Here is a 21,812-nt window from a genome sequence, read left to right on the forward strand (position 1 = left end):
CTAAGGCTCTGCTTGAGAGCCCCCCCCCCTTGAAGAAAAAGCCAGCACTGGTTCCTTCAATGCTGGCGTTTAAGAGGGCCAGAGCAGCTCTGCTGGATCAAAGGCCCATCTAGTCTGGAATCCTCTTCTCAGCGGTCAAACAAGGAGCTTGGAAGCCGGACATGAACTGGCATTCGGAGGCAGAACACAGCCATCGTGGGGAGAAACGGATAGCCTTTATCCTTCATGAAATTGTCCAAGACCTCTAAGCTCATGGCTACTTCTTGTGGGAGGGAGTTCCACAGGTGTGCCTATGTGCTGCGTTAAGGACTTCCTTCGGTCTGCACTGACTCTTCCAACACTCCGCTCCGCTGGATGCCCCCGAGTGCTGGTATTCTACGAGAGGCAGAAAAATCCAACCAAATCCCCATTTATTTCGTCTTCTCTCAAACTGTTTTGTCCCCCCCCCCCCTTAAATCGTTCAAATAAATGTTGAGTGTTGCTGCCGGACTGCAAACGGCTTGTGCTAAAATGACTGCATTACATTAGAACGGGACAACATTGTGTTATTCTTTATTTTTTACTGTCTTTATGGATAAACTTTTAATTTTTATTATATGCCCTTAGAGGTTTCCTTGCAATCAAGCGGCATATATATACCTTTCATTAAACAAAATAAACAAATAGTTGCTTTGTCTTTTGTACGTGGGGGGCGGGGCGGTTTCACCCTTTAAAAGAAAAAAAAGGCAGCCTAGAAACATTTTGAATAAATAAATGAGGTGGCCAGCTCTGTAAAGCTGTTTTATTCAGTTTTAAGGATGGGGGGGGGGGCGTTGCAGAGGAGACACCTCAGGCAATCAATACAGGTAACATACATATGCACATGATACTTATGCAAGATAATCTCCATTGGAGATTGATCACAGCAGGCTAATAAATCCACTTTATAGGGATTTAATTTCCAGCTTTTTTGACCTTCTGAATAAAAACAAGTGAATCATCTTCTCTCTGTAGAGGTTAGTCCCGGTGTAAATCTAACAAAGAGCATCTCTCAACTGGGGGAGGGGCAGAAGAGGCAATCCACAAATCCCCCATCAGCAAAAATACTTCAGGGGAGTGCTTTAAAGGTAAAGGGACCCCTGACCATTAGGTCCAGTCGTGACCAACTCTGGGGTTGCGGCGCTCATCTTGCTTTATTGGCTGAGGAAGTCATGGGGATTCGAACCACCGACCTCCTGATCGGCAAGCCCTAGGCTCTGTGGTTTAACCCACAGCGCCACCCACGTCCTTTACTTTAGGGAAGAACAAAACACCCAAAGCATTCTCTTAGTTGCTTTCCACTTTTGGTCTCCTTGGAAGCCACCACTCAGATGATGGGCCACACATATTTAAGAACAGACCTCCCGAGAGTTTAGGACAACCTAATTCCCAACCTGGTTGCCTTCCAGAAGTTTTGGACTACGATTCCCATCAGCTTCAGCTGCTCTGGCAAGGCAAGGCAGCAAGGTAGTTATGGGAAGAGAGAGAGGGTAGTTTAGGGCATGACCATAAGCAACTATTCTGGTGTTCTAGTTCCTTCATTCCCACTTTAAAATCATGTCTCCTTAGAACGGAGATGATTGGATAGTTACAGCCATCAAGTTTCGCTCAAGGGCGTGTCACTAACAAAAATGGTTGTGTTGTACCCTCTGTTAATCTTTTTCCCAGGAACACAAACACGGTTGTGACACACAGACACACACACACTTTTCTTTAATTCTGATTTCATTCCACAGGGTCTCTGACCACCGTCAAGGAGTTCAAGGACACAAGATGCATAGGTCCCCTATGAAGTGTCCTTCGTACAGAGAACCAGGGTGCGATGTTTTGCTTTCATCCGGATTTGACCAGAGATGGCTACCGTGAAACTCTGAAGTTCTTCTCACTCTTCCAGATTGTTCATTGGCCCTTAAAGTGGCTGGTTTCACGCCCTCGACGTACTTGGGGGGAAAGCACAGTTTGGCAGAGCAGTTGCCCAACGCTTCCAAGACGCACTTCAACGTGTGAGCCCACCTTCACTGAGGTCGTCGTGCATTGGGTGATCCTTGAGGTTAGCTTCCAGGAGCATTCCGACTCCAAGGAAGTGGAGATACTTCTCAACTGCATCAAGTATGGTGGGTGCTCCTGGTTATGCTCAAGAAAAGACATCTCCATCGACAGGGGAGGAAGGGAAGGGAGCAGGAGAAGTCGCAGAGCCATGGATAGTGTCCGAATGTGGTGGACGTTCCCCTCTCCAAGGTTCAGAGCTTGTGGCAGCACAACACCCACCGCTAAGCGTGGTCGCCTCCTTCGAGATGTGGCCGTTTGCCAAAGAGGGACCGATAAAGTTCCGTTCTGGGTGGGAGAGGAGGGGGAGAGAGAGAAAGAGAACAGAAAAGCGCAGCCGTTTTATTCAATTTCATTTGCCAGCTTTGAACACGAGTCCACAGCCCTTTGGAGACTGGGGGCACCTTTGAAAATGGCAAGTGACCAAAGAAACCCTACTTTTCAAGCAACAACACTCTCGCTTATGCCAGCGCCACCAAGCAACAAAACAGGCTAATGGAAGATCCAAAATCCCCTGCTAGAAGCAGCCAGCAGTTATAAGAACAAACATACAACTCAATGGACCCCAGGCGCTCTCTGAAACGTGGCTCCGTCCACCTACACCAGTGGTTCTCAAAAGATGGGGTGCGCCACCCTGTTGCGGGAGGAGAAAATGGCAAGCGTGGCAGGAAGATCCAAGGACAAAGAAACATTTGAACATTTCCATGTTGTGTATAGTATAGTATAGTATAGTATAGTATAGTATAGTATAGTATAGTATAGTATAGTATAGTATGAAGTTGCATTGTTTTATCCTTCCTGGGTGTCCCATGGTCATATTATAAAGTACAGTGGTACCTTGGAAGTCGAAAACATTCAGAAACCAAAGTGTGGCTTCTGATTGGCTGCAGGAAGCTCCTGCAGCCAAACAGAAGCCGCAGAAGCCCCGTTGGACATCCGGCTTCCAAAAATCGTTCGAAAACCGCAACTGTCACTTCCGGGTTTCAATCGTTCGGGAGCCAATTTGTTCAGAAGCCAAGGCGTTTGGGATCCAAGGTACGACTGTAGTTGTTTACCATGTTATAATTCAAGGAATCAAGGAATTGTAAATTTGGAAGGGACCCAGAGGGTCATCTGCTCCAAGACACACCCACAATGCCAGGAATCTCAGCTAAAGCATCCATGAGAGATGGCCATGTTTCTCTTCGCTTTCCAATGTTATTTCTTATCAATTAAACACTCAGTGTGGCACGAGCAAATTTTTGTTCTGAAAGGGTGGTCCAGGGAGGAAAAGTCTAAGAACCACTGACCTACACAATAGTGGCTGGTGCTCAGTGGGGCTCGGAGCCCAACCGTCGCTGGACCTGCAGAGTCAATGACAAGCAGAGCTGGAGGCAAAGAATTCTAGTTTTGTCTCCCTCCTCCTCCTCCTCCTCCGTGTTGAGCTCTGGGGCTAAGGAGGAGGAGGAGGGAGCTGGAAGCCAGGGCCACCCCCTAGACTCACTGCAAGTAAGGAGACATGGAGATGAAAAGCCACACTCGAGGCTGGTGGTGTCAGAGCCCCATTCACCCTAATGGGCCAGACCCATTCCCTAAAAACTAGCAAGTCGCAATATTAGCCTCCCAGGAAACCAAGTTCTGTAACTTTGGTGACACTGCTGCAGTGGCGTAGCGTGGGTTGTCAGCACCCGGGGCAAGGCATGTAATTTGCGCCCCCTAACCCGTGGATTTGCGCACCCTAACCCTAACCCCCAGATGTTGCGCCCGGTGTGGCCGGCCCCCCCTGCACCCCCCATGCTACGCCACTGCACTGCTGGGAAGGCTACACTGACGGGAACACGGAGATCAAACACCAAGCAAACATCTTCTGAAGATGACCTGAACCTGCAGGCAAGAGGGACACAGGAAGGGAATGAGTCTGTTCCTGGGGATGGACACAGAGCATGAGCCCCTGGTGCAAGGACACCCCTGTTTGGAGGAGGGTCTCCACGTTCTGCACCAGCTGAACAGCTTTCAAGGGCCGCCCCAGGAGGAGAGTGCTGCAGCAGTCTAGTTCTGAGGTGACACAAGGGTTAAGGGAAAGGAGGGGCAAGAAAGAGGGGGAGAAAGCAACTTTTCAAGGTCAATTTAGAAGAAGCAAGCGGCGACCATCATCCACGGCTTCAAATGAAAAGGCTGCGAGATAATTAAAAATGCATTCGGCAATCTTTATTAATAAACACGAGGGCTGGGGAGACCTTGTGTAGTGCCACTCTCGCGCGGCACAGAAATATGTAAATACTGCGCCAGGGCTAGATTCCATCTCTCTGGGGAATGAGGTTTTTCTTCCCCCTATAAGTTTGCCCTTTCCATACAAGGCTTTTCAAGGAAGAGAACAAGATTGAATATTTTAATAGGATGTATGAGACCGCGGTGGTGTAAGGAGGATTCAATCAGGCAGGCTGCGTGGGACTATAATTTAGTTTTCATATATGTTGTTCTTTTTTTCCTTGAGGTTGACACAGAACCGGAGGGGGAAGGAAGGGGGGATGAAAACAGCCCAGCAACAAAAGACTCAAATTAATAGGGCCCACTATCAACAGTGGTGTTGATAACAGGAACAGGACGGCTTTTGTCAAACACACACACAGACAAAATTAGGCTATGATGCATTTTTATGATTCATAAATAAATATACTTATAAGTATATAAATATACTTATAAATAAATATAAATATAAGTTCATATATTTGAAACCTGCAACGACAGAAAGGTTTGGCTAAGGAACAGCCAAAAGTATCTATATTTGTATATTATGTGTATAGATATGCGTGTGTATGGTATATATATGTATATTCAGAATTAGTGTATTTTAACACGACCACCATCAAGCTCAGAAATCCTGTATCTTTACACACGGTCAAGTAGCTAGTCCTCATGGCTGGATTAAACACGGGTGAGAAAACTTGTTACGATCAGATGCTACGAAGTAAACAACACTTTCCAAACATACTCGGCTGAGAAGTTTTCAAATCTCTGCTGCTCAGCAAGTGAGACAACCAAAAGAGATTCCAGGGTACCTGGAGAGTCGCAGCCACAAGGACAAGACACCAAATCTCAAACACTTGTGTACCTAAAATGCTTATGGAGTTGTGTATCTAGATCAGTGCTTCCCAAACTTGAGTCTCTCCAGCTGGTTTTGCACTCCAATTCCCATCATCCCTGACCACTGGTCCTGCTAGCTAGGGATCATGGGAGTTGTAGGCCAAAAACATCTGGAGGGCCGAGGTTGAGGAAGCCTGGGCTACTGTGTGGGCTATCAATACGAAGTTGGACAGGCCAATGGTCTCCATCGGTCTAAGCCAGCTTCCTATGTTCCTATTAGCTCAGACGATGAGGACTAGAATTTTTATTTATCATTTTATTTTTAGCAGAGAGCTGAAGCTCGGGGGTAGAACACCTACTTCCAGCTTCTCCAGGTAGGGCTGGGAATTGAAGAGCCACTGCCGGTCAGTGCTGGCACTCCTGAGCTAGATGGCACCTTCCTGCTCCACTAGCTTTCGATTTACCCGTAGGAGAGCAGCTTTCCGCACAGCCCCGACTCCTTAAGGTCAAGCACATGGCGAAATGCTGCCTCTCTAACGTTCCTTGTCTCCGTACGACTCGAGAGGCCATTTCTATTAATAGTCAGACCAGAAGCCAGAGAGAGGAAGAGCATCAATCTGGGCTGGCTGGACAGTTTGCCCGAAAGGCTCTGCGGAAAACACGGAGGGCGTTCAAATTAGCCGAGCGCCGAGGAGTGGCCCATCTAGCGAGTAATTAATAGCGCTCGCTCCCAAGGTAAGAGCGTGCAGGAGGGTGTGGGGTCGAAACAGGGGTCTCCCCTGAATTAAAGTTTAACTTACCCTTTATTGCCACCTACAAAAAATCAAGTAATGAGCAGTAACATTTTTATTTCTGTTAAACTGTCATTTTAGGCTGAGCTGGGGATAATTACCTATTTCTACCGCAGTAAGGTTTTATCACCCTTAGTGAGGCATTTTCTAATTTAATATTTTTACTATATTATCATAAAACCTTGCTTTGGAGCAGGGATGGAGTGGGGAGGGGGGGGGGAGTGATCATGGGCCATTTGCCATAAAACACGCGAGTACCTTAGCTTTATTATTTGTGGATTTCGTTAGAAAGGGAGCAGGATTTTTTGGGGGGGGGGGATGCAGGGTGCCAGCTAGATGCACTTTGGGTGCAGCTGGAATTCTGCACCTCTCCCACAGACAGAAACCCGTCCCCTATAAAAGTCAAAGGGAAACTGATAGGAGGTAGAACGAGATCAAATCTGAGAATGAGGTCGGGGAGACTGTAAATATTATGCGCTGTAATTAGGATATTTGCATAAGAAAGAAACGCCACCCTGATTTAGGAAAAAGAATCGGTGCAGGTGGGTCAGCGCATGCCCATCCCGCTTAAATGGGGGGGGGGGGTTCTTGGTGTAGAAGGGAAACAGGTGCCCCCAGTTGTAGCAGCACAGGAAGTTGCCTCATGCAGTCAGCGCAGCACTGTCAACACTGACCAGCAGCAGCCGCCCTCCAAGATTTCAGACCGGGGGACTTTTGCAACCCAACCTGGACATGCCAAGGTTTGATCCTAGGACCTTCTGTAAAGGACCCCTGGATGATTAAGTTCCAGTCAAAGGCGATTATGGGGTGTCTACAGATAGCTTTCTGGGTCCTGTGGCCAGCATGACTAAACCACTTCTGGCGCAACAGGAGACCGTGATGGAAACCAGAGAGCACAGAAATGCTGTTTCCCTTCCCGCCGCAGTGGTACCTATTTATCTACTTGCACTGGCATGCTTTCAAACTGCTAGGTTGGCAGGAGCTGGGACAGAGCAACAGGACCTCACTGCGTTGTGCAGATTCGAACCACCGACCGTCCGATCGGCAAGCTCAAGAGGCTTGGTGGTTTAGACCACAGCACCACCAGAGTCCTTCTGCATGCAAGGGCGTTGTTCTAATAAGCAACTGCCCTCCCCAAATGGATGGTTAGTCCACAGCATAGATACACAGGAGTTAGCTTTATATGGAGTCAGGTTGTTGGTGCATCTAGCTTGCTATGGTACACAGAGAGTGGCCGTGGATCTGCAGGATTTTCAGACAAGGGGATATTCCCTGTCCTACCTGGAGATGCTGAGGACTGAACCTGGGACCTTCTGCATGCAAAGCGCAAACAGCAACAACTCTCCCCACTTGCGATTCCCAGCAGCTGGTGCAAAGCAACTCTGCTAAATCTGCATGACTTATGCAGGTCATAGAATTCAGGGTACTCTCCTCCCCGCTCCTGATATGGGATTTTGAGGCCATGCAACTCCAAACGCAGGGTGAGCTTGGAGCTTTCTGTGTGCCCACATGCCAATGAGAGCAAAACCAAGGGCCGGCGATGGTTTGATCCCCAAAGGGAACAGGGCAAAGTGTTGCAGAAGTGAACCATTCCGTGGTTTTAAAAATAACTATCAAAACAAGGCCAAATGCAGCTGCATTTATTTTAAGCCGCCCACATTCTCAATATCTCCGATGGCATTATAAAAAAAGGAGAGAGTGAGCACTAGGGGGCAATCTCACCCTCGTTTAATATAGAAACCACACCAGCGAATGTGGGCGATAACAAGTATACCAGGCCATAGCTATACCAGTAGCTAGCCTGCAGCAGTTTCTCTTTCTCCCTGGGTCAGGATCAGGGGCTCTCCAACAACACCCACTTTTTAGACCCCCAACCCCCCTTCTCTTAGGCTGTATTTACATGGTGGTTTGTTCTATTTAACGTCATGGTGGTTTATTCTATTTAATTTCCCAAACGGTCAATTTCCACACTATCTTTCACACAACGAGTGCAAGCTTAGCACTCATTTCCATATTGTTTGCAAACGGGATTTTTCCTGGAAGGAAAGTAACACGGAAACGAGCACAAAACTTGCACGATATTCCACTATGGTTCCAGGAAGTGGCTTCTATGCGGAACTTAACAGGGGAAAGACGTTAAAATGGAATAAATGGCATGGAATCCCGAAGGGTGACCTCCAACAGGTCTCCTCCCGAGGTAAGATCGAGATTTACAAGGATTTCAGACAGGCAGCAATGGTGGGAAATGTAGGGGGAGGAAAAGGGGTTCTTCATACCCAGCTGTACAAATGATGGCATCCCTTTTGGGTGGGCTCACTGTGGCTACAACTACCCTATACATTTAAAGCAGCGTTATAGCACTTTAAACAGTCATGGCTCCCTGTGAAGAATCTTGGGAACTGTAGTTTGCTAGGGGTGTTGAGAGCTGCTTGGAGACCCCTATTCCCCTCACTGAGCTGTAATTCCCTGCGAAGGCTGGTTGTGGGCGGCGGCGGTAGGCGAAGACTTTTCGCTGTTGTCATTGTTAAAATAACTGAGAGTCAGAAACTCTCACTGATCTACTGTCTCTCCTTCTGTGGCCTGTATATACTTCGTCCTCCTCCAGGGGGGTGAGGCTTATTGGCTTCCCCCGAAACATGCTCAAAAGAGGGCAGGCTCAGTTACATAAGGGCACCGGTCTTAAGGAAGGCAACCAGACTTGTAAAACACCAGATTCCTTTGTGACTCCATTTCTGCAAAAACCTAGGAGTGCAGCAGCAGCAATGGTCAACAAGATTCTGAGAGAAGATTCCACAATTCTGCGCTCAGCGGAATTTAGTAGTGAGTGAAGAAATCAGCTGTCTCTCTTCTTTTTTTAAGCAAAGTTTCGGCCCACTGTGCAGGTACACCTCTGGTCTGTGGAACAAGCACCCCTACTGAGATGCAACAGGTGTCCATCCACAGTTTGTTTTTCTGGAAGCAACTGAAGAATTTTTTGTTTTGACAAGCAATTCCAATGGGATGGGGGGGGGGAATCTGCTTTAAGTGATTAATCCTATTGCTTTGAGACCTAACTTTATACATTTCTAAAATTGTTTTTAAACCTGTTTTTAGGAGATTTAAGGTTTAAACCTTGCCTTGAGGTTTAAGTGAAAGGAGACATCTCAATTAATAATATAATAATAATAATAATAATAATAATAATAATAATAATAATAATATAATTAAAAATATTGCTGTGAAGATACACCAAAAAGGATGTGGCAATTGTATCTTAAGGCCCTTCCTGTTAGTTATTTCATAAAATCCATACACTGCTGAATTGTTTTTAAAAAAACAAAAAAACTCAAAGCGGTTTTCAAAGAAGGCAAAACTATATTGATAAAAGAATTAACAACAACAATTTAAAACACTCAAAAAATTAAAATCAACAATAAACTAAAACCTGATTAAAACACGCACCAGCATTCTAAGTAGGCTTGCCGAAAAACAAAAATGTTTTTAGCAGGCGCCGAAAAGAGTACAGCGAAGGTGTCTGCCTGATATCAACAGGCAGGGAGTTCCACTGAGCATTCACCACATTCGGTTTGCAGGAAGGTTAGATGACAGCTACATCAAAGCAAGTGTGTTCTTTCCTACGCTTTCCCGCTTCATTTTCCTGTCACTTTCCTTATCCCAAGAAGCCCCATCTTTTGGGGAAGTGGCCGGTCGCGCCATCAACTGGAATTGCTCGACCTGAATTTGGCGGTGTGTGACTGAATCCCCCTTGGACAATGGCGCCCTTAGAATCTGGAGGGGTGGGTCAAGGAATCCCCCTTGATGACAGGGCATGGCTTTGGCGCCCGGCTGCTGCATACTGTCCCCTGTGACCCGAAAATCTAGAACGGACCGTGCAAAAGAAGCACATTCAGCCCCACAAGCAGCACAGAGTCCACTATGCGGAGCTGAGGAAGTTACAACTTCCCCGATGGGTGAATAAAGAGAGAACAAACTCAAATTCGGACACATAAATCACAAAAAAGAGCACATATGCAAACAAAAAGTTTTTTAAAAATAGTGTTTTGGCCAAGGAGGAGGTCCTTTTTTGTGTACTTTAATATCCCGCAGCCCTAGAATGGTTTCCACCCTTCCACAGCTTGACTGTTTCGTAACAGATTCTACGCAAGAGATGACAAATTGTCTCGCTGGGGGAAAGCAACAAATCATTCTGCCGCTCTTAACAGGTTAGCTTTATTTATTTTACTTCTTCGCCGTTGTTTTTTAAAGGGCATTTCCATAACCAAAGAGGTCCGGGAAATTTTGCTTTGCAGGGCATTGCCGACGTTTACAGCCCTTCCAATTGCAAAGGCTTGAGGGGAGCCGACTTTTCGGGAGGCCTGGCTATGAATGGAGCTATTGCGGGGGGCAAGGTCTGGGCTTAGGGACGGTGGAGAAAACTGTACATTCCAAGCCTACATAATGGGTGGGTGGGTGGGTGGGTGTCCCCCCCTCGCAACAATATATATGTATATAGCAATAAGAAGACGTCCAAATCTATTGGAATTATCAATATATAGATAAAATCCACAGATTTTAAAAACTAACCTACATGTAAAATTACATTGCCCAGGTAAAGGGACCCATGACCATTAGATCCAGTCGTGGCCGACTCTGGGGTTGCGGCGCTCATCTCGCTTTATTGGCCGAGGGAGCTGGCATACAGCTTCCGGGTCATGTGGCCAGCATGACTAAGCCGCTTCTGGCGAACCAGAGCAGCGCACGGAAACGCCGTTTACCTTCCCGCTGGAGCGGTGCCTATTTATCTACTTGCACTTTGACATGTTTTCGAACTGCTAGGTTGGCAGGAGGTGGAACTGAGCAACAGGAGCTCACCCCGTTGCGGGGATTTGAACCGCCGACCTTCTGATCGGCAAGGCCTAGGCTCTGTGGTTTAACCCACAGCGCCACCCGCGTCCCTTTATTGCCCAGGTAGGCTTACCTAAACTGAAAATTTTTGAAGCCGGTGGCAATAAAATACAGTGAAGGCATCTCCTTAATATCAATACGCAGGGAGTTCCAAAGAATAATAATGCAATTAATATAATAAAATATAATAACAGTGGTACCTTGGTTCTCAAACACCTTGGTACTCAAACAACTTGGAACCCAAACGCTGCAAACTCAGAAGTGTTCCTGTTTGTGAACCTTTTTCGGAAGCCGAACGTGCTCCATTTTGAGAGTTACGCTGAGGACTGTCTGTTTTTGCTATTTATTTTTTGTTTTTATTTTTGAGGCTTTTTTGTTTTGTTTTTGTGACTGTGTGGAACCCAGTTCAGCTACTGACTGATTGATTGCGTGACTGCAGTACATTGTTTATCGCTTTCATTTTATGGATCAATGGTCTCGTTAGATAGTAAAGTTCATGTTAAATTGCTGTTTTAGGGGTTGTTTTTAAAAGTCTGGAACAGATTAATCCATTTTGCATTACTTTCTATGGGAAAGCACGCCTTGGTTTTGGAACGCTTTGGTTTTGGAACGGACTTCCGGAACGGATTAAGTTTGAGAACCAAGGTATCATTGTATAATATAATAATAGGTGCTGCCACACTAATAATACCAATTTCCCACCAATGCAGAACGAACTTTACGTGGAGCTCGCGAAAATGCCAGGAACCGCAGAAGGAAGTGGTCAGGTGGACACACATGGGGGTTAAAACGACTCTCCAAGTAAACTTTCAAATAATAACTTCTTGTATTTGCAGAGATAGCGGGATTGACAGCTCCAGACCCAAATTCCCCCACTAATCCAACCACTCAGTGTTTTTAATACCAGACGTACAAAGTACGCAGAGTAAAAGACTAGGAACTTGTGAAGATTTCCCCCCTGCTAACTCTTATGTCACAGAAACCTATTAATCCTTTAATGCCCGGATTTCCTAGCGGAACCTCCTACAGCTCGCAGCAAGACGGGCAGTGACTGACACAGAGGAAGAGCCCGCTTTTTAGAACACGGGAACCTAGTCTGGGAAAATGCGCCACCCCTGACTAAAGCACATAGAGCCTGCCCACTTTTGGTGGCCAACAAGAGGAGGTACGTTAAGGGCGATGGCATTCCAACATCCTAAGTACAGTGATACCTCGGGTTACAGACGCTTCAGGTTACACACGCTTTAGGTTACAGACTAGTACAAATAGTACCTCGGGTTGAGAACTTTGCTTCAGGATGAGAACAGAAATCGTGCTCCAGCGGCGCGGTGGCAGCAGGAGGCCCCATTAGCTAAAGTGGTGCTTCAGGTTAAGAACAGTTTCAGGTTAAGAACGGACCTCCGGAACGAATTAAGTACGTAACCAGAGGTACCACTGTATTTCAGCCTTACACCTAACTTTGCTTCGCGAGAGTTTCCGCAGAGAACGCCGAATCATCCGGCTACCGTAGCTCAGTGGTTTGAGTGAGCCTATGGCTATATTTCAACAGCCTACCTCAAGGGGTTGTTGTGTGGATGGGGCATGGGGGTGAGGAACTATGTATGGTGTGTTCCTTAAAGGAAGGGTGGGATAAAATATGAGGAACTATGGGAAAAAAAAAAAAAAAGGCTGCAGTCTCCACTTCTAAGCCAGAAAGCTCAGGTGACTTTTCTTCTCTGTGCTGGGTTATGTTCAACCACTGGTGTGAGTCATGCCTATTAACAATGGGTCTACTTTGAGCAGGACCGGCATTAGGGGAAACCCCTAAACATCAGGTCCCCAAACACAGGAAAAACAGCCACCGTTTTGGCACTGGATGCTATCGATCGGTGATGATGTTGTGGACCAGAGTCTGGACATTGGAATCAGAAGAATTTAGCACAGTGGAGTCAAGTCCTTCAGGAAGAGCGGTGGGTCGATAAGATTTTGATGGAATCTGTGCTAGGATTACAAGGCAGAGATGTGTCCTTGGTGCCCCCAAAGCCACAGAGATTGTTTGGGGTAGGCTTATTACTCCTGGCATTTGTGGCTCCCCAAAAAATATCAAAGTGGGAGTGAAAGAGGCTGTTAAACAGGCACAGCTGCTTTTAATAAATTAGATTTTGCCTCTCACCTACAGTAAACATACCTCACATGGTTGTTGTGAGGATAACAACAACAGAGAACCACGTGCGCCACCTTGAGCTGCTTGGAGGAAAGGTGTGATAAAACAAAAGTTGGGTGTTTTTTTTTTAAAAAAGTGCTGCGTTCAAGTGTTCTTTTCCCAAAGCAATGCGCCAGGTGTGCCTGAGCGTGTTCGCGCACACATGGTGTGGGTTTCCCTGACAGCATCTGTATCAGCGGGCAAATTATAAACCATGTCAATCCAAGTTAATGCAAAGCTGTAATCCTCTTTAACTAGAGATCAAAATCAGCGCCATGAGTTATGTTTGTCCCGCCGTCTGATAAGGAACAGAGGGAAACGCTAATAAAGAAAGGAGCGACGAGAAACCCTTTTAACGATGCCATTAAAAGGCGCTGCCAAGTTTAGAAACATTGCTCTAGTTCCGGACCAATTAGAAAAGGGGGGGGGGGGCTGCACAATCTTTGCCCCGGTCCTCTTTCATGTGCCAGGAGCATCCCACCCACCTCTACCCAACGCCCTGAGCCCTGTGTTCTCATGGAGCATGCCTATGGGAAGAAGGAGCTCAGCGCAAGGGTACTCTCAGCTCCTGTGGTTTCCAGCAACTGGTACCCAGAAGCATGGATAGCCATTGTGACTGGTAGCCACTGATGTTGCAACAACTTTGAACTTATGAGAGAAGCTCCATTGCAAAGGGTTATTCTGCATGGAGAGTGGCTACCTAAGTACAGAATATGGCACCCTAAAAAAAAAAAAAGCACAGGCTTAATTTAATTACTGGATACCTCCGGAGTGTCCGTATGTCACAATTCCACGAAAGTGCAGAATCGATCCTTTTAAACATTAAGTTTATATCCTGCCTTTCCTCCCAAAGCAGCCCAGAATGTGGTGGCAGGTGCGGGAACTAAAACAACCTGTTTATTAGGAGCAAGTTTCTAGTTCTCAAGAGGTGTTATGCAGGACAATGACTACCAAAGTCTCAAAAGGGTAAGGCAGGTGGACTAACAAGGTTTTCCTTAAAGAGCTGCTTTCTGTGCAATGCCTTCAATCCCAGACCAATAGCAACCTTGAAATGCCAGACCCCCTCTCCTCCAAGGGCATATCTGACTCTTGCCTTGGCTACCCAGAGCCCTTGTGCCATCCTCTGCACCCCAAATTGCTTTTTCACAAAGTCCCAGCTCAGCATTCAAATATAGAAAGGCGCTTTCCCTCACCCTGCAAGCTATTGTCTGCTGAGTTGCAGAAAACTGTGTGCATCCCAACTCCTTTTGCATCCTTAATCCTTAATGCATCTTCTCTTCCCCAGCTCCAAAAGTCCCACCACCAAGCAATTAATCTATTTTATAGGCTGTAAGCATGCTGCTGTTTCCCCCACTACCCCCCAGCGCCTGATTTTTCACACTATAAACATGTGGTGTTTTTATTTATTTTGGGGTCAAGCCTCCAAAATGACGGAAGGGGGAGGGGGGGAAGCCCAGTGCGTGATCACACCGCTGTGAAATGCATTATTTGCATTTTCAATCTCGTAATTCACACTTGCAAACAATGAAATTACCTTCGACTGGCACTAAAGAAAGCGCCGTTATCATTACCTTCCCTCTTTCATGCTTATATAGGTTTTGCATTGCAAAAGGAAAAAATAAATAATAATATATATATATATATATATATGCTTTCGTAGATTTTCACGGGTACAGGAATGCAGGTTTTGGTGTCTTCGGGTGTCTTCCCGTGTAAGAGTTGGGGTGTCTAGGCGACGTTTCGACGAGGTCTCACTCGTCATCTTCAGGCTGGTGCTTTCGGCTTCTTGTTACTGGAACCATCTTGTTACTGGTTCCAGTAACAAGAAGCCGAAAGCACCAGCCTGAAGATGACGAGTGAGACCTCGTCGAAACGTCGCCTAGACACCCCAACTCTTACACGGGAAGACACCCGAAGACACCAAAACCTGCATATATATATATATATATATATATATATATATATATATATATGGAAGGAAGGGGAGGGGGGCAATTCCGGGAGCTGTTTTGAATTGGACACTGCGAAATTAACTTGGCCTCATAGAACATGTGGTCCCCAGAAATACAGCCGAGGACAAGAGGCTCTATGCAGTCCACCTGTGCATCATTTACAAGTAGAAACTGGTGCACACAGGTCAGCCTCCCGTGAAACTTAGAAACATCCTTCTTCTTTTTTAAAAGAAGCTTCCCAAACAGTAGCCATGTTTGCCTCTTGCAACCGCGATAAAGGCCACATTCCCATGCCACGACACATTAAAGAAGCATGAGCGCAGACCAAAACATCTGGAGGCACCAGGTTGGGGAAGTCTGGACAAAACCATGGGTGGTCTGTGCAAAACAAAAGTCTATGCTAAGCTAAAAATTGCGGTGGAACTTTCTTTTGCAACCCAAGGGCCACAACACCTCATGGGCAACCTTGTGGGGGCTGCACGCCAGTGGTGGGCAGGGCAGAGGATGCTCATCTTACCACGCTATGGTAGAAGAAGAGTTTGGATTTGATATCACTACCCTAAGGAGTCTCAAAGCGGCTAACAATCTCCTTTCCCTTCCTCCCCCACAACAAACACTCTGTGAGGTGAGTGGGGCTGAGAGACTTCAAAGAAGTGTGACTGGCCCAAGGTCACCCAGCAGCTGCATGTGGAGGAGCGGAGACGCGAACCCGGTTCCCCAGATTACGAGTCTACCGCTCTTAACCACTACACCACACTGGCTCACACATGGCAGGTTGCATTCTGGCTTCTCAGAGTGGTTTAACATAAGGTTACTAGACGTCCCCATTTCCCGGGGACAGTCCCTGGATTTACAAATCAGTCCCCTGACAAAATCCTACCATTCCGACTCATTTCAATGAAGTGTCCCTGGATTCATTGAAAAAAATCTGGTAACCTTAATTTAACAACCAGACCAGGGAACTCTGGGAACTGTAGTCCTGTGACGGGAGCAGGGGTCTCCCCAACCACCCTTAACATACTGCAGCTCCCAGAATTCTCCGGGTGAAGCCAAGACTGTCTAAAGTGGTACGGTATGGCTTTAAATTTATACTGCAGATGGGACCTTAAATGTGTTCTCCTTTACAGTATGTCATGAAAGACTCTTGGTGACATTGAAAACAGTGCAATCTGACTGCATGGAAATTTTCTTTTTCTTTTTTTAAAAGCACACACAAAGCAAGATATAGCTGAAGTGTTTGAGCAGCAAATGGCAAGGGCAGAGCCCGGCCTGAACCGCAGAGAAACGCAGCGTGCAATTCTAGCGGCAAAACGCACCCATCTGGCTCGGCCAGGACAGAAGGCCCACATTGTGCCGGTGACAAATGGCTAACTGATACAAAGAACCAGGGACAGTGACAGCCTGAAGAACAGGTCAATATCAAGCTGTCACAAAGCCCTCCGAGAAGCGTAATTAACCGCTTACTAACCTGGCATCATCAGTCATCGTGGAATGGTCAATGGGGGCCATGAAGCTGACCAGCTTGCTGTGGACGTGATACCTGGGAAGAGAAACACACACGCGGAGAGTGCGTTGTAACTATTCAGATAGAGGAAACGAAAGCAGAAAGCAGCCTTATTCTCAAGTCAAGACCACTGGTCTGCCTAGCTCAGAACTTCCTGCACTGGCTGGCAGCAGCTCTCCAGGGTTTCAGGCGAGGAACGATTCCCAGCTGTACTGGAGGCTGAAGATGGGGCCTTCTGCATGCAGAGCAGATGTTCTGCTACGGAGCTGCTGTCCTCCCACAAAGCTGTTGCGCCTTCACGGAAATCGCTGCAGCTAAGCGATGGAGCACACACTGCGCTCGCGTGAGGTTTCGATTCAGAGCATCAGATCCCAGCAATACAAAGGCAGCGGTGGGAAGGTCAGAGGGCCCCTTCTCTCCCCAGCACTTTCTTCTCCCAGCTCTCTTTCCCTTCAACGCTATACAGTGGTACCTCAGTTTAAGAACAGTCTGGTTTAAGAACGATTTGGTTTACAAACTCTGCAAAACCGGAAATAAGTGTCTCGGTCTGCGAACTTTACCTCCGTCTAAGAACGGAATCCTACGATGTAAGTAATGGGCGCCGGCTGCTAGCCTGCTCCCTAAAATATCACTGGTTTGCTCATTTCTATATACAGTGGTACCTCGGGTTAAGTACTTAATTCGTTCTGGAGGTCCGTTCTTAACCTGAAACTGTTCTTAACCTGAAGCACAACTAATGGGGCCTCCTGCTGCTGCCGTGCCGCCAGAGCACGATTTCTGTTCTCATCCTGAAGCAAATTTCTTAACCTGAGGTACTATTTCTGGGTTAGCAGAGTCTGTAACCTGAAGCGTATGTAACCCGAGGTACCACTGTCTAGGGTGCCTACATTCTGCATGCACTGGTTGCATGGCAACATGTGCCAATGGCTTTAGATACCTATCAGGTCCATAAATTACCATATAGCATATATTCAACACAAAAAAACAGCGACAATTTGTTGTTGACAAAGGACAGCTGGACATATAGAGGGCCCCATTACTTTCAGTGGCTTAGGGCCTCATCAAACCTAAATCCATCCCTGGTCATTCCCCTCCCCCTCTTAGGTTTTTGATAACTCGGGGGTGGGGGAGGGGGGGAGAGAGACATAATCCCACAGACAAAAACTGTTCTAAATCCCTTTGGCTAAAAGGAAGAAGAAGAAGAAGAAATAATAATAAATAGAAAGGTTCTATGAGCCCAGCTCAGGGTGGTGCGATGTCTGTCAGCGGGCTCTGGCGGAGTCATGAATATATCCCAGTTGCGTACAACGCTGACAGGAAGGAATATTGATAGTCAATAATTACAGGCTTTTAGGCCCAACAAAGCAGCTCAACCCTCTTTTCATAAATTATCTCATGACATCTATCTTAAAAATTGCTATGCCAGGCCTGACCCAGCCCCACTCGGCTGACTTCTATCAAGTGCCCATCTGAGCACGGGATTTATTGTTTTGGACACACACACACACACACACACACACACACACACACACACACGGTGCTTGAAGTTGTGCATCTCTCCCCTACCTCCAACCCCCAAAACCAAACCACACCAGCAGGGAAGGCAGTACAGTAGATTTTCTGGCTTCAATGCATCAAAAGAGAAACATCTTGTGCTTCAAATTTATTCCGACGCACAACTCAGGAGAAAAAAGGTGAATTGGTGCTAGCTGACCCAAGAAGCCCCCTAGGTGTTGCTGGACTCCAGCTCCCATCAGCCCCCCAACATGGCCAGCGGTCAGGGATGAAAGGAGTTCGAGTCCAACCACAACTGATCTGGACGCATTGCTCCAATGGTTGGACTGGCTAGGTATTCATTTCCAAGCCTGTAATGCTTGGGGTCGTGACTTAAACATTTAGGAACATGAGAAATTATTGTGGGCCACCTGAGCACATACATGCAATGCAACCATGCACACTTGCCTTGCAGCCACGCACTACTACTACTACTACTAATAATAATAATAATAATTTATTATTTATACCCCGCCCATCTGACTGGGCTTCCCCAGCCACTATGGGCAGCTTCCAACAAAATATTAAAATACAGTAATCCATCAAACATTAAACGCTTCCCTAAACATGCACACTCATCTTCCCGCTCAGAGTCTCAGGGGCGTGAATTTCAGTCTAGCAGCGACAGATCAAGCAATGATGGCACCAGACAAACTTCCCTTGGCAGAGCATTCCCCAAATGGGGAACCACCACTGAGAAGGCCCCGTTCTTGTGCTGCCACCCTCTGCATCGCCTCTGATGGTGAACGCAATTTTATCCCCTTTTTTTTTACTGTATACTGCTTTGATAGCCTCTGCCTATCGATATAAGAAGAAGTAAGGCTGTGTAAGAAACAAATAAATAAAACTCGAAGCTAAGAAGGCAGTCAGGTCCCACAGAGCGTGGTGGGAGGGTGAGCTACAACTGGCCAAGCACCATAGACCGTTTGTTTTTATTTCACAATATTTACCGTATTTTTCCATGTAGAAGACTAGGGTTTTTTAAACCAAATAATTAGGTTTAAAATTGGGGCTCGTCTTATACACGGGTAGTGCTGAGGGGTGTTTTCTTGATTTGGAGTCCCCCAAAATAGGGGGCGTCTTATACACAGGGGTGTCTTATACACAGAAAAATACAGTATATACCGGTTGATTGTAATAAAACCTCAAAGTGGTTTACGAAAGAATAAAGTTATCAGTGTGTGTGTGTGTGTGTGTGTATACACACACACACACACACACACCAGTTAAAAACAAGTATTTAAAACATACCAAAAAAATTGAAATCAACAATAAACTAAAAGCAGATTAAAGCACAGGCCAGCTTCTACATGCCTAGACAGGCTTACCTAAACAAAAATGCTTTTTTTGGCAGACACCAAAAAAAAATACAGGGAAGGCACCTTCCTTATGTCAACAGGCAAGGAGTTCCAAAGTCTAAAAGACTGATTTCTTACAAGTGTGGAACAAGCATTATGCACCAGTGCTAGTTTGGCTGACCGAAAGAGTCAAATGGGCATGTATGGTGCAAAGTGATCCGTCAAGCAAAGACAAGGCAGCCTAATGTACTCACCGAATTTTCCTTCCTTTGCTGGCCTTTTTGTCCACTTTCTTCCGGATTTTGCTCCGCAGTTTCTGGATAGCCAGCCATTGCCTAAGGAAGCGGGGGTGGGGGGTGGGGTGGAATTGCAGTACTTGTTAAGGTTCCTTGAAAGAGGGTGGGGACATCATCGCACAGCTTTTGGGTGAATGCTGAAGATGCACTTCTTCAGCTTGGGCTGGTGTATATTTCTAGGACCCACTTAAGTTTTCTGATTGTAAATTGCTTTAATCTGTTCTCCATATTGTGTATTAGTGCTGTGAACCGCCCTGGGACCTTAGGATGTAGGGCGGGTGATAAATTTAAATAATAATTTAAACAATCTGCCCCCAGGGCCCCCATCAATGGGAGAAAGGCACCCATATCAGCTGCCACTAGGCTTATTCGAACCCTGGCACCCAGTAAAATTTGAGCATGTGTAAGGGGAGAGGGAGGGTCATTGCCAGAGACGCTGAGCCAGTGCAAACAGGAACCGAGTGGGAAGAGCAAACAGCCTCTCATGGATGGAGGACTTTTGAGGGGATATTTTCAGAGACCATCATAGGAGGTACCCAAAGGTACTGGCAGCCTCTGAACAAGCTGAGGGACCAGGAAGGAACTTGCAGGAAGGAACTTGTTTCGATGACCAGTTTGGTGCTTAAAAAAAAGGCTTTCTTAAAAAGTGAAACACACACTGTTAGGATATTTCCGTTCCACCTTAAAGGGAGCAGGCTTTGGGAGTCACAGAGTCTGCGCATGTCCTATTCACAGGATGTTTATGTTCTGATATTCCTTTCGTTTTTGCCAGATGGTCAGAGACGCTGACTAAGAATGGACGTGTTTTCTTTTGTTCTGTTCATGTTCTAAATAAAGTCTGTAAATATGCTCTTCTGCTCTTCTGCGGTGCAAGCTTTTGACTGTGCTTTCTGCTGAAAGAGGGTGCACCAGCCTAGGAATGTGGCTAGGAATTTCCAGAGGCTTCGTGTCCCTAACTGTTGGATCTGCGTGACTACGGGAGGCCGATGGACGTCCAGAACTCCGGCTTGGGGGCTCAGATGGACGTTATCTCCCTGGCAGTTTCCCAACACACACCCCATCACCACACACAGCAACATTTCTAAATCTGGTTAATGAATGTTACACATTTGGAAAACAGCCGCCGGCTAAAATTTGGAAGAACATTAAAAAAAAGGGGGGGGGGACACAATAATGAGAGTTAGGAAAGAACCTCTGGCTGCGAACACACCATACCCTTAAAGCACATTCAAAGTAAATTTCCTCTCTCAAAGAATCCTGGGAACTGTAGTTTAAGGGTGCTGGGAATTATAGCTCTGTGGGGAGGGGGAACTACAGTTCCCCAGATTTGGGGGGTAGTGTGTGTGTGTGCTCTGAATGCGCTTTAAAAGGTATCGTGTGTACACAGCCACATACATACAGGATGGATGTGTGCACACACACCCCAAAAAACTAAATAAAAATTGAGCTGGAGTTGGTTGCATACAAATCACTGCCCATAAGCTGTTTGATGCGTTACAAAAAAAAGCTCAGGCACATCGGTGAAACGGTTTTCATCCTTGTTAAAATATTGCCTGGTGGTGTTTTGTTTTTGTTTATTTGGTGGTATGTCTGGAATATTATGGAAACAAGGCTCTGCTATCATTTAAACAGGAGGCAGCCCAAAAAACTCCCGCACTTAAGTGGTGATTACATTGTACATTTATCTGACTTTACAATAAAATAGATTGCGGTAATTAAGATTATATTAAGATTGTGGTAATTGGATTTTGAGATTCCACCCCACCCCACCCTGCGATGCCGGGTTCCCCGACAAGTAAATCAGGTGAAGGCAATGCCAGCTTCCAGCTTAAAAATAAAAATGTGAGTAACTAGCAGGAAGAATTTTCATTCCCTGCCTCCTGTCCACCCCCTTCCCTCCAATTCAGTCTCCTCCAAATATCTTCGGCACACACATACGGGGTGTAATAAACACAAATCACTTCCCACCTATCCCCTTGCCTTTTTGCAAACATTACAATTCAGACTCAAAACTTGAGTATTCATTGCACTGCCCTGCGCGAGCCAGCAGTGTGTTGCCCTTTGTGCAATGTTTCAAGCCAGACAAAAACAGGCCGCTTACCTGCCCATTGCCACCTGGTCGTTGGGGTCCAAGGAGCTGGTTTTGCGTTCAATAAGTTCCCTGAGGAGCTGCAAACGAAGAGAGAGGAAGCCATGTTTGGTTTTGTTTTTTGAAAAGAGCAAT

At 46.4% G+C, this 21,812-nt stretch overlaps 1 protein-coding gene across 2 annotated transcripts in view; it reads right to left on the reverse strand.

Annotated features, from left to right (window-relative positions):
• Positions 1-739: 739 nt before the first annotated feature.
• AATF (apoptosis antagonizing transcription factor) overlaps positions 740-21,812 on the reverse strand; it is a 63,440-nt gene continuing 42,367 nt past the window's right edge. Inside the window, exons 9-12 of one of the 2 annotated variants that reach the window (XR_014520081.1) lie at positions 21,690-21,757; positions 17,309-19,627; positions 16,405-17,086; positions 740-2,352 (exon numbers count right to left, since the gene is read on the reverse strand). Coding sequence is in view for 1 of the 2 variants with exons in the window: in XM_083479898.1 (XP_083336024.1) it covers positions 2,289-2,352; positions 16,405-16,476; positions 19,547-19,627; positions 21,690-21,757 (285 nt within the window). In the remaining variant the exon portion in view is untranslated. The remainder of the gene's footprint in view (positions 2,353-16,404; positions 17,087-17,308; positions 19,628-21,689; positions 21,758-21,812) is intronic. The other variant, XM_083479898.1, reaches the window with a different exon arrangement.

This window comes from Podarcis liolepis, assembly GCF_965112155.1.
Source record: "Podarcis liolepis genome assembly, chromosome: 16".
NCBI classification, from domain to species: Eukaryota; Metazoa; Chordata; class Lepidosauria; order Squamata; family Lacertidae; genus Podarcis; species Podarcis liolepis.